Here is a 13,765-nt window from a genome sequence, read left to right as displayed (position 1 = left end):
CAGTTATTCCAGAAAACATGGAAAAAGTGCGCAAAATTGTTTTGAAGATTGAAAGATGATGCGTGATATAGATGACACCAGAAGACGATTTACTATTTTGCATGAATACGTGGTGTCTATGAAAAAAGCTTTGCTGGAAGTGGGCGCCGCGTTTGCTCACTTTTCTCATTTTTGACAACAACATGTTGTTAATGGCTCATCAAATCTCATTTGGGCAAAGTGACAAAAATATTTTCATGCATTATGTGACAATTGATGAAACATGAATTCATCGCTACATTCCTTAGTCGAAGCGTCAGTCAGCCCTGTGGACAGTCGCGCAAACTAGAAAGACTAAAAAAACTGTGACACGAAAAAAAAAACAACTGTAGCTTGTAAAGTAATGATCAGAATGCCATGAAGGTTAGTGCTATCCCGAAAACGTACTATAACTATCAACAATGATGCCATATATGTGTCCGGCAGGAGACTTATTGAGTGATATGATATAAACAAAGTGATTCTATTACGAAGAAGCCAAAAGTATTTGGACCAAGTGCAAAATGAAGATTTGCTGTCGGGACAAATATTAAACAATCATTGCGAAGATAAATGAAATCATGTCTTTTTAAAGAAGAAGAACTCATTTGAAGTAGAGAGCTTAGAGGTAAACACGAAAAACGAAAAGGAAAGAGAGGCCAAAAATACGCCAACGTACTTGTTAATAAAAGTATCTTCAAAATTGTATCGGCGTATAAACCTAAATGTACGTAAGACCATGTGTCAATCAAATGCAGATAAACAGAATAATTTACAATTTTTCCTCATTTTCTCTTTTATTATTCGCGATGCTGAACGAAACAACTAGAATACCACATCATTATAGGCAATATAATCGTCAATACTTGCGCAATCAATGGTTATTATTATTATCAGTTTCTGTTGCTCATTCAGCATTCAGCAAGAGAAGTAGCTACGGTATTGTTCTATCAAATCGTGTAACAATGAAATCTGGTACAGAACGAATCAATGGACGATGCATTCTTATTAAAAGGAAAATATTTTTATTTTTTTTTTTTTTGTTTATTTATCTTTTTGAATTGCGTTCTACAGAATTATCCTTGATTATGAAATGTAAAAAGAATTTACTTGAAGGATTTGCTAGAAATGTGCAGGAAAATGTATTCGATATTTACTTGTTATGCGTATACATAAAATGTACCGTTTCCTTAGAATGCGTATATACTGGAAAATTGAAAGAGCTGCTGCGTGTACTTATGCGAGGAAGTTACTGCAGACCATTACGAATACATGTGAATGTTCGAATATTCTTAGTTGAGTGAGCTTTACAGTCTCCTTCGAAGATCGCTACAACTTTCTCTCCCATTGTAACATCTTTTTAGCACTAAATACCCTTTACACAATCACTTTGTCTACTGCGATTCAAAGTAAAACATGTAAGAAAATTAAGTTCGGCCATAACCGAAACTTTTGTACCCATCACCGTTCAGCCCAAGAGAGGGCAAAAAGAAGTAAAAGAACAAAATTCTCATACTCTACAATATGTAGTAGGGGGCGTAGTTGATTTCTTCTATTTTCAAGATAAAAGTTTTTGTCGTAGAGGCATGTGGGCAATGTAGGCGTGTCGGTTTAGAATTTAATGCTGATCGAAAATATACTTTGTTGGATCTCTGATGCTTCCTTCTGGGCGAGAGGTGTAAGAATTTAACGAACGCCTATGAACGGATATATGAACGGATATATGAAAAAGTTTTATTTATATATATATATATATATATAAACGGAAAACACATTACATAGTCATGTAAACTGGTATGGTTCTCCAAATTTCGTGCAGTTTTTTTGTTGAAGCTTGTCAAAGGACTTATCAGATGCGGCATTCTCGTCATAGAATATCTTCTTATCATGCCAAACCTTATTTTTTATGATAGCGCTCAGTTTGGCGAATGACCGACCACAAACTAAATCAATATGATCCAGATGTAGCGCAATAAAGTTTATTGGATATGAGTGCGGAAGGAATTATTATAAATTTTGTTCTTAATGCGAATGCTGGTATAATGATCATCTCGATGATTACGAAGAGGCGGTGTGGACTTATGAACGACGCATTACGACTATTTTCGAACCGCAATATTAGCTGGCCGAAGCCAGTTACGCTTTTCCATCTTAATTTGTAAGATCGTTCGAGTTCTACAAAAATTGCTCATCAAACATGTACAAGCATTATGCGGTCGCCGATGTATATGTTATGTTCAATCGATATCGTAAACTCGAGCGACAAACAATTTCTAGTGGATGCGCACTACTCCAGAGGATGGGTCTGTGCGTTTGCAAAAGAATTACAAAAATTTTCGATGATTTTGTTTAAATAAATTTTACTTAAACAAGTTTAATATTTATTTGTTTGTGAAAATGTTGTTGCCGTCTGTAGAATTTAAAGTGCAAGTGCACCACTGTGATGTGGCATTTACGTAAATGTTTACGTAATTCTTCGGTGTTTAATGTAATTTTTCAGTGCCGTCATAAGTTTAAACTTTTGTTGATTTTGTTTATTTGAATTCCTACTGTGAGCATTAGAGGAGAGAACGATTTCCATTAAATAGTGGTAGCTTGTGATCGGCATCTTTTTATCTTTTTATTACACACTGCCTGATTGTAAAGATCAATACAAAACTGAACAATAAAACCGTTCAAAACAATTCATGTGAAACATTCTCCAGACTGTAGGTAGGTGTAAGACCAATTCATAAAAAAATATCATATTTTATCCTATCAGACAGAATATTGATTCTTAAGAAGAGCCCTGCGCCTTGAAATATACCTCACCCAAGTCCCAAAGCTTAGCTTTACGCTAACTCAATAAACCAATCATTTTTCGCCCCTGAGCGTCTGCTGATGAGATTACGCAAGTGTACAGTTTAATTACATTTGCAGAAAACAAAAACAAAAAAGGTATTTTACGCCACAACTTGTTAAATTACAAGTATTCCAGTTACGAGTGTTTTTGCTATCTTGCATATTAAGTGTTATTACTAATCAATAATTAATCATTAAATTGTTACAATTGAATCGCTTACTAATTAAGACTATCAGATCTCTCTCGGCACAAATGAATGACAAAAAGCCGAAATAGAGTAACTCGAACGATTGTACAGTGCACCAAAAGATATTAAATATAGTTACATAGTTACACGTAATTACACTGAGAATTATAAAATATCATAATTGCTACTCTAAACCTATACACGTTAACAACAGCCTTGATATAGGTGATGGTAGCGAGATCCATAACTCCTCAGCGTTGGTAAAAAAGTAGTCTTGATGATCTTAAATATTTATCGGTCTGGAAGAACTAAATTCATCATACGTTTCGATCTGACGAATCAGATTTTTCAAGTACAAATATAAATGAGCTTGTGAATGAAGATCGTATTGCACGTATCGGGAAGCGATAACAGATCGGAAGCTAAAATCCTTGTATTTGTGCTTATTGAACCGGTATGCGGCGCGCTTGTTAACAGCACACTTGAGACACAATCAAGGTCGCCTTACATGTTGACTCCAAACGACACAAGTGGCACAATCTGAACTTTGCTTGAGTTGGATTGGACGATCAGGATAAACGCAGTTTCCTTAGAATGTTGCGCGAACGTACGGTCGTAAGATTGATTGATATGATCATCAGTACTCAAATATGAGCTAATTATAACGACAAAGTTTGCAGCCTGCTTGACATTATCAGTCAATGCATCACCCATTATGATATGAGATGGCGAGATAATCAGAATCAGAAACATTGGATGAATATCACAATAGCTTTCGTTTTATCCGAGTTTAGCTTTAAATTATTCAGGACGTATGGACATCCTTCAACTTTTTGGGTCAAACTCTACGAAACTTTGTTCGATCTCATCATCTTCATCAGCAGCACGTAGCCTGCTCCTCTGAATTTCCATATAATGTGGATCGTTTATTTACACTTTAGATACATGCAACCATATGCGTGACAATTTGTGCCAAAAATTGCTATAATTATATTTTATATAATTTTATTACACAAATTATTAACATTTTTTATTACGAACAAATGGTGCAATAATTTTTTTAGCTGCGATGAGCGAAACCGCAAACTATGTATTTATAAACAATAATAATAAACAAAAATATATTAATAATACATTATAAGAGAATCGTAAAATTTTAGCCACGTAAGCAAGGATTCACATAAGACCTATAAAGCGAACACACACATAATCAAATCGCATTCATGTTAAAATTCCGATCGTTAATAGCTGTGCGCAAACTATAGACATAAATACCTAAGTACCTAAGCCCGCAATACCAAGCCCACATCACTTTCAATTAGATGTTTTCCTCCGCGAAAAACGCATACTTCACTAATTCACTCAAGTAAAATTGCTACTCCGCTATAAAAACAATTCGTTTTTTTCAGGCAATAGTACGAAGAGATCTCTTACAATTCGAATTATTTAAAATATCCGGGCATATTATAATTCTATATAGATGCCAAATGATGCCAAGTTTTACATTATGAACAAGAACATCGATGGGAATAGCAAATGTGGCCGTAAATGATCCATTAACGCTCCTAAGGCTGCTTGCTGTGACCGAGATCATGAGTTTGGAAAAGTTTCTTTCTTGCAATAGAATATGTTATGTGCTTGCTTTACATACTAATGGAGTCTCCTCTAACTCAGCGCAAGTTAATTGCAAATAAGTGGAACATTATCACGTAGGATAAGCTTGCATAAGACAGAAAAGTTCGGTAAGAGTGATATCTAACATATAACCATTATATAATATATAATTTAAATGAAAAGAGAATAAACTAAAAAACTAAAATATGGCGATCGATCTTGACGTAAAACTTCCACTATAGCTTCTTAATGGCGAAGAGCGTAGAATTTTTTTGACTGTTAACCGATCTAAAATAAAAGAGAAAGGTAATTACCTAAAATCGACGTTAGTTTGTTTTTAAACAAAAAAAAAACAAGAAAAATGTTCAAAACATCCTACGCGTTTTACTGATTGTTGAATAATATCTTCTCAGATCGCTTCAGTTTATCGTTTTAGGTAGAAAATTTCCCTCTGTAGAAACCCGACCAACGAGATGCTATACACAACAAATATCTTTTCCATAAAACCAGTTAACGCACAAATCTCTACGAAAAATTCGTTTCAATAAATTGACTGATTGTAAATAAATTTGAGAAAAATTATTTACAAGTTCGTGACAGAGTAGGTGACCTTACTTCTTAATTGCTTACTTTATGGAGTTGCATAAAAATATTGAAAATTATTAAGCATGTGTTTAGGTATCAAAGAAAAGGAAATTGAAACCAATTTTTTTTCAAAAATATTCAAAAATCGTAAGGCCCGAGCCATTCCCATGGGATTAATAAATCACGGTTGGAAATAACTTATCGAAAATCCCCGGCGAACTTGTCTTTAAAAAGTTATTTCCATTTTTAAGTTTAAAAAAAATACGAATGACGGGAATGCAAGTTGTTACAGTGCTGTTGCCCGCCGTTTCGAAAAGTCGTCTCTCGAGAAACGCGCTTTTGAAGTTATGGCATTTGTTTCGTAGACATATCCTTTTACTGTTATGTTACTGTTATAGTGCTGTTATGTTTGTTTGTCACTTTTCCCTATTCACGTGCTATCCCGAGACCATAAAAATGCGCTTCCGTGCTCAAATATCTTTCTTTTTGTGGCTCTCCCCTTCGAGAGGACCTGCCAGATTCAGAATCGCGTGGTCATCACTTTACATATTGCAAAGCGACACCAAAAAGACGAAGACAAGAACATTTGTGAATCAATGTCGGACTTCATAACTTCATAACAACAAAAATGTCATTCGAAACTTTCAAGTTTTTGTCAGATGCACTGACGTATTTCGAATCGTGCTCAACTACATACCCATACGAAGGTCGCCTTGATGAAGCTACAATATCAACGTACTTCCGTTTAGAAATGCTTTAAAGAGTATCGGGTAAGTTAGAATTCAAGGCATTAGGCTGTGACATCGACATAGGTGCTTCTTTCAGGGCGCTTGGAAAAGAGCTCGAAATCTCAAGGAAAAAATATTTCCAGATAATCAACTTTTTTCCATACATTTCAGCTGGCTTAAGATGAATCTGTTAAGGTAATTAAACAAAAAAAAAAAAGGCGATCCCGTCAAGCTTTTCTTATATTTTCCTTTCACATTTTTTCATGCGTTCATTCATTACATCTACATAAACAATGCATATATAGAGACGAAAATTTCAAACTTTTGGCCCCAAATCGGACGACGTAGTGTGGAAAGTTTTTAAGCTTTTCATTTTCTACTGCATATAGATTCAGTGCCAGCCTTCATCTTGATGACAACCCAACAGTTAATAATTCAATTGCCTTTATGGACGAGCCAGAGGTGTGCGAGAGTCAGAGAGAGGATTTCATAAAAACATTTCATAGCAATTCTTTCTTAAAACGATATAAATTAATATAACAATCCACACATGACGATGTAGCTTACATACGTTCGTATATTGGGTATATATTGAGTAAATGTAATATTCCAAAATCGTCCATTTTTTTTTTTTTTTTTTTTTTTTTTTTGTTTTAAACGCTGGGTATAACAAATTCGTCCTAAAACGTATACAGTTTTCTGAGATGATTTCTTTTCTTTTTTTTTTTTTTAAATTTTATTTTGTAATATGTATGCAGCTTGTTGCTTTGATGGCATTGATCATTTGCCAATAAAATGACCTTTTAACGCGTGTTATGCTCGTAGCTTTCTCTTTAACTCTATGCTAGAGATTTTATTTATCGTCAATGCAAGCGATACGACGCCTTAATCGCATAGCCAGCACTAATATTAATGATACAGTGCAAGTTGATTATATTATTATTATTAAGAGATTGTATGTATAAAGCTAAGGAGTAGATATGTTACGACCGCAATTCACTTGAAGTCATTTTGCAATTTTTCCCTCATTTTAAGGATAGCCGGCGATACTTGGATTAATAATCGTCCATGCATTACAAGATATGCAGATATGCCTGAAACGCATGATAGAAACGCGCAAATCTCTACTTTAAGAGAAAGTTTCAACCCCATCCTATAACACGTGTTCGTACAAATAATTTGCACAAACCTTAATTGTTTCGGAACATTTCAGTTCAATGAATCGATTTACTTTCGAATAATTGTTTTTCCTTTTCTTTTTAAAAAAAAAATATCTTCTCTTGGCAAAAGTTTTGGCATTATTTACGACACGCACTGTGCTATAGATCGTATGGGCAAGAAAAAGAAAAAAGAAGGGTCGCAGTGTTGGCATCCCACGCATTCCTATAGAGTATCAAAACAATTATGCTCACCGGCAGTTTACCATAGAATTCTTATTTTCACATTTTTCTTTTTTTTCTAGTTTTAATTATTTTTTATTGAAGTGTGACAAATGTCGAAAAAATTTTAATGAAAATTTTAATGAAACCGGTAATGAATAAAATTTCCTGATTAAGAGGAATGAAAAGAATACGCAAATCCCAATTAATGTAATTAATTGTATGCATTACAGACTATTTGTTAAATATTGTATTGCCTTTTTTCTTATTTAAAAAAATAAAATAAAAATAAAAGTAAAAATAAAATAAAAATTAAAATGTGAAGGATAGGAAGGAAGCCATTGCTAATTGCATATAAAATTTAGAAAACAATATTTTATTTGTTTATCATAATCAAAATTGCATGTTAGACACTTGACGACCTCAACTCACAACTACAACAAATCAATGTGAACGCACCGTCCAATCAAGGTCATTCGCAGCACTATTGTTCCAATTATGGATTATGAATACAAAGCAAAATTGTATTGTCGTTAAATTAAATTTTTTTGTTTTTCCTTTTTTTTATTTTTTATTCTTTTTAAACACGTAAACATCATTGGCAGCTAATTAGTGCCGCTTATTCGTGGCGTGGCATGGCGTAGCGTAGTGTGTCATCTAGTGGACGGATCTCTAGCTGCGCTAATACGATTGACAACGTCTCCAAGGATCCATAGCAATCATATGGATGACCTATATGTTTCTTATATATAACGATATCCAAAGCAAAGCAACCCTTCACAATTCAAGACGTTCGCATAGCAATATATCCACAATTCACTTTATATTCACTTTGGCATGCATTCTTTAGGGTAAAGCCGTTCAACACAATAATGTTTACACGTCAATATCAGGTCAAAGAAACCTCGACATATACGCTATGTTATGTGTTCCTTGAATGTCTTCTCCTACGTCTTCACGCGCATTCATATAACACGTTCTTTTCTTTCACTCTTTCTTCATTTATTTGGAGCCACATTCGATAAACGTTATTTTCAAAGAATTATTGGAAATGAGCCGAATTTAAGAAAAAAGCACATCGGATATATGGTAGGCCGGAGCACTAGCTCCGTTATCTTTATTGATACGATTAAGAAGGAGAAAAGCTTAATGGGAAGTAGAGAGAGTGCAAGTGCAATAAAGTCCAGGAATACTTCCAACGTAAGAATACACCAAATAGCATATGGTACTTGGAAAAAATATTGACTTTATTCGAGCTAATGTTGAACGGATAAAATCAAAACACATAGACTTGTTCCTGTTCTGTTGTATTAAAAAATGTGCAAGTGCCCAAAAATGCCAGAATAGTCAACGTGAATTCGGTTAGTTTATTATGATATTGGTTTTCATTAACCAAACTTTTGACAGGTTCATATACAGACTTTACAGACTCACATCATACTGTGCCTGACTTTTTCAAAAAAAACCCTCAACTGCAACAATTGACACCCACAATTTGCGACCCTTTTGCCATCATTTTGAGAGAAAAAACAAAAAAACAAAACAAGGAATAAAAAAAATTCCACAAAGAAGAAGAATTTTGCTTGAAATGCAATAAAACGTACAAATCGCATTTAACCCGAATTAAAATAACTTACATGTCCGAGCAACGCAAAACACACTTTCGAAACGTTTTCGAAAAATTAACATATAAAGGAGAAGATTAACTTAACCACAAATTTGAATAACACAGTCCAGCTCGGAAAATTGACTAAAGCTAGTAATCGGAAGCTTTCAAGCCATTGAAAAACTATTCGAAGAAGAAATTATCGCACGAATTCAAGTAACTATCATGAGAGAAAAATCATATTCGATTCGAATCAGCTTTTACTGAAACGTTAACACTTCAATAAGCTCTATAGTGTAGATGATATAACGTTGTTTGCTTAAATAGTGCTATGGCAACCCTTTACTGTTGTGAATAACAATAACATGTCGGAGAATTGTTGGTTTTGAACGGGATCCTACGGACACGGCATGATGCAAAAAACAGTGGCCATCCAAAAAAAAAGAAAACTAAATACACGTTACACACATACATCGATAAAATCCTGTCAGCTATATGAGTTACTTGCACAAGATACAGTTATCAAAAGGCAATGGAAGTGAGTAGCATAGCTATTCGCATTGCAACAAAACTATCCATTTGTAAAGAAATTATCTTATCATTTGAAGCAAACGCGTCAATTTCAAGGTTTGAATACTCCACAGAAATGGTGAATTCAATGCACAGACTATGCTGTCCGTACGTCAATGAAGTTTCGTTTTGTTAATAAGATACAATTTTTGGCAGAAGACTCGAACGGATATTTAACGCACTGAAAATGAATCTGTCGTGACAAATCAATAACGTTTTAGCAAATCTTGACATGTAAATAAAATGCGGCGAAAAAGGGAGCGAGCCGCAAAAATACGTTAAGAGCACGTATTAGCAAAATTAGGTGCAGCAGCAATAACCGATTATCGGTAAACTTCTTTTCCCGCGTGCAAGAGATCAAATGGGAATTGAAAGTCAGGCCACTCTTAACTTAACGAGCCAAACGAATAGTCCATCATTTTACTAACGTTTTATCTTAGAACTCACGTGGCGTAAGGAATTCGCATAGTTAGCTTATTTCATTATTTCAATAGCGGATTCACATAGATCACAAAGACGTATATAGTTGCTATGGCATATTTTGCATGTTACAAGCAGCAGGAAACACACTTTGCTCTGACAGACGTTACATTCGAACAATAACATAATGAGTAAGTAGCATATGTAAAATATTGAAAATAATTGAAATTATTTTAAAAAAGTTATTTAAAAAAAAAAAAAAAAAAAAAAATTAATTAATTTTAAGTAAATTTTGTTGGGAAAAATTTTGGGGAAAATTTCAAATCCTTATATAAAATGAAATAAATAAGAAATATTTTATGTATGTGAAGCATACCCTCACAATATTTGCAACATTTTGCTGGTGGCTCATCTGAATCAGCAATCACCGGCATGGTCGACCGCGCAGGTCCACACGGCAATGTTATCGGTCGTTATTTATCAAAATCAGATGAACTGCATCATCTTCCACACAACTAGTACATGTGTTGAATATTTGAAATAATTTTATTTACTAATATTTCAATTTTTAATCTCTCTCTTTCCTAAACAATTCATTTTTTATTCAATTTGACTAAAAAAAAAAAAATTTATTTAAAATTTTACTGGAATGCTTGCTCTCAGCTGAATTGACTAATTAAAGTGTGTTTGTTTTTTATTGTTTTAAAGTATTCGATTAACATTTTTTATTCTAATTAATTATTATGTAAAATAATAATAAAAGATTTTAAAAACGTTTGTTGTTTTGCTTTTTATTTATTTATTTATTTATTTATTTTCTTTTAATTTTGTTTGCTTGAAGTGAATTTCTTTACTTAATTTATGGAAAATGTTTTAATGGTATGTTAAATTTTTTTCGTTTTTTCTCTCGTTATTTTTATTGTATTTAAATTTTTTATTTTTTTTGTTTTTTTTTTAAAAAGAAAATTTCATTATTTTTTCCTTGTTTATTTTGTACCACTTTTTCGTTTGTTTAGCGTTGCTTTGCATAAACTATTATATTTATTTATAAACAAAAGGAAAATCGAAGAAAAAAATGACTGAGATATTATTTAACTCGACTTTTTTAAATCTTACAAAAAAAAAACAAGAAAATTTTTTTTTGTTTTTTTTTGTTTTTTATTTTTTTTTCTAAAATTTCGTTATGCACGCGCTTTTCCTAGAAATACGTTTAAATGTAGAACCTCCGCAGAGACCACTGACACGATTTTTTCCCATTAAAAAAATACACGAAAAATTTACTCGACTACAGCAACGTTTCTCACGTACGCCGCAGCTTTTCCTTACATCTGAAAATCTAGGAAAACTTCTAAACAGATCGTACGCAAGATATTCAGCAAAGCAGTTTTCACACAACAAGATGAGAAAAAGAGCGCGCGAAAGGAGAGAGAAATAGTTTCGATTCCTCTTAATTTGCTTATTTATTTTTTTGAAAATTTCAATTATCTAAAAATTCAAAACATTCATTCAGCACGCATTACAAAGTTTGAAAATCTCATTGTTTTTCATATTCGTCCTATTACTTCTGCTACTTTGATTGCTACGGTTGTAGTCGAGGCCTACTGCAGCAATGCGTTTGTTTGTTTGTTTGTTTGTTTGTTTCTATAATTCTTTTTCAGGGAGCTTGAGGAGTAAATGGAAAGTGAGAAAGAGAAAGAGATAGATATAAAGAGAGTACACGAGTATATTTTCATATTTAAAAATCACAAAATAATTATTTTACATTTATTTTTACGTTTTCAAATCGTTCAACAGAACTAGAAGAGGTTTCCTGAAAACGCCAACAAGTTATTCATTTAGCCACATAAGCCAAAACACTATACATATCTTATACATATGCATAAATAACCGTTTTAGAAAGTTCAAAAATTCAGCTGATGATTTCGAGTCCAGAGAATGCGATTAGAGAGAATAATGCGGAAGAGTGGTGGAAAGCCAGAGAGGCAGAGAGCTAGAACTAGAGCTAGAGAGAGAGAGAGAGAGAGAGGGAGAGAGAGAGAGAGAGTAACAACTCTGTCTGATTTACTTTTATTAGATAAGATTCAAAACCGAGCACAATGCCAAAGAATATGCAAAATATTTATTGTTGTTATTATAATAGTGATCGCTGAATGTCTTTTGTGTTTGTGGTATCATAACAATAGAAAAAGTATAAGAAATCTAAATAAATATATTATACACCCACTTAAAAGCATAGCTGGACTGGACTGGACTTTCAGATTGGTATTGAAAAACATTCGAAATTTTATTCGTATACGCGACGATTGTCGAACATCAAATCGAGCCTGCCTATGACAATAGATTTCTCGAACGGCACATGATTCTGCACAAAGTTGTATTCTTGGAGGAGGCGTAAAGACGGCGGTAAGCATTCGTCGGATATTGTCATCAATAAACTCATTGAGGCGCCTTAACAGTTTACCTGAATAAGCAAAATATACTCAGAATACATTTCCTTGCATGCGTAGGTGGATGGTGTTCACGGTTTTTAGTGAAACAAAATTTTATATCAAAACAAGGAAGCACATTGTAGTCGGTCAAGGCCGACTATTAGATGCGCTACAACACTTTGCCTTGTACACAGATTCACTCGTTTCGGTAACAATACATCATTAAATCACACATTATTTATTTGCAAAGGTATACTTTTGCTGAAAGCCCGCATAACGGCACAGCCGGCGTTACACAAATTTAGAAAACTTAACTTACTTGCTAATAATTTTCCGATTTTTCAGTTTCTGTAATAAAAAACTAGAAATTAGACTTTCTCTCTACATAAGTGTTTGCTTTTCATGATAACGCCTATATATGTTAGGATCTCATCCAAATTCTCTTACATTTTTTTCCTAAATTGCTACTGTGGCCAAATTATCATATAAAATATTAAAAATGAAAGCTTTTTCTTCAAGGCTTACTATTCATGGGAAATCTTATATGAACTGGGGCCCAAGAAATAAGCCCCACGCAATTCAAATTTGGTTCACTTATCTGTTATGTCAAATTACTATCGTGAACAAATATTTATCATCAAAACATTGCCAATTAGATCGTTCACTAGCAACGAAATCTGGGAACATGTAAAGCCAATAATGAATGTGGATCGTGTCGGAATAAAAATGTATCCCTTCTTTTTTATTTATTTATTTTTTTTTTTTTAACATTTCTAAATCATTTTTTCGAAACATCCGGTTCCCATAAATGGGGACGATATCTTTGTGTATTGTTGCTCTTAATATCTCGTGAATTACGGCTTACTTCAAAAATTGCTGCCGTTACTTTTTAATCACTATCGATGTAATTGACATTTGAGTGTAAGCCTCGTGAAATCTTTTCGCAAAATCTTTTGTCTTTAATCCTTTATCAAGCAAAAATAACAACATTTTGTCTTTCGATTTTATCAATTTCGATTGTTAGTAAAAGTAAAGGTGAATTAAATTGAAAAATGGAATAAAACGACAGAACGTGCATTGAGCTTAAAAATAGTACCAAAATTGACGTACGATGACGATTTATTTTCTTTAGTCCCGCTGACAGATAAAATAGCTGACTGGCGAGAAAACCATTTTTTTTTAAAAATTACATTTATTTTAAAATCTAAATATATACATGCACACCCATCTATTTGCATATATATATATATATATATGTATATGCCTTTTTTCTCTTGTCTTTATTTTTTTGGTAACAAAGGACTGCATCAACAGGTAATTAGTGTTTAAAAATAAAATTGTAATTATCAAAAAAAAAAAAAAAAAAAAAAAAAAAAAAAAAAAAAAA

General features: G+C 33.0%; 1 protein-coding gene across 2 annotated transcripts in view; it reads right to left on the bottom strand.

Moving 5' to 3' along the window:
- LOC119631830 overlaps positions 1 to 13,765 on the bottom strand; it is an 84,029-nt gene that overhangs the window by 58,189 nt on the left and 12,075 nt on the right. The window contains exon 1 of one of the 2 annotated variants that reach the window (XM_038024352.1): positions 10,326 to 10,704. The exons of the other annotated variant lie outside the window; for it this stretch is intronic. Within the exon in view, the coding sequence (XP_037880280.1) occupies positions 10,326 to 10,383 (58 nt within the window). The 5' untranslated portion in view covers positions 10,384 to 10,704. Of the gene's footprint in view, positions 1 to 10,325; positions 10,705 to 13,765 lie in introns of those variants that run through there. 2 annotated transcript variants of the gene reach the window in all.

Source organism: Glossina fuscipes, unplaced genomic scaffold (genome assembly GCF_014805625.2).
Source record: "Glossina fuscipes isolate IAEA_lab_2018 unplaced genomic scaffold, Yale_Gfus_2 1, whole genome shotgun sequence".
NCBI lineage: Eukaryota > Metazoa > Arthropoda > Insecta > Diptera > Glossinidae > Glossina > Glossina fuscipes.
This window is presented reverse-complemented; position numbering and strand designations above follow the sequence as displayed.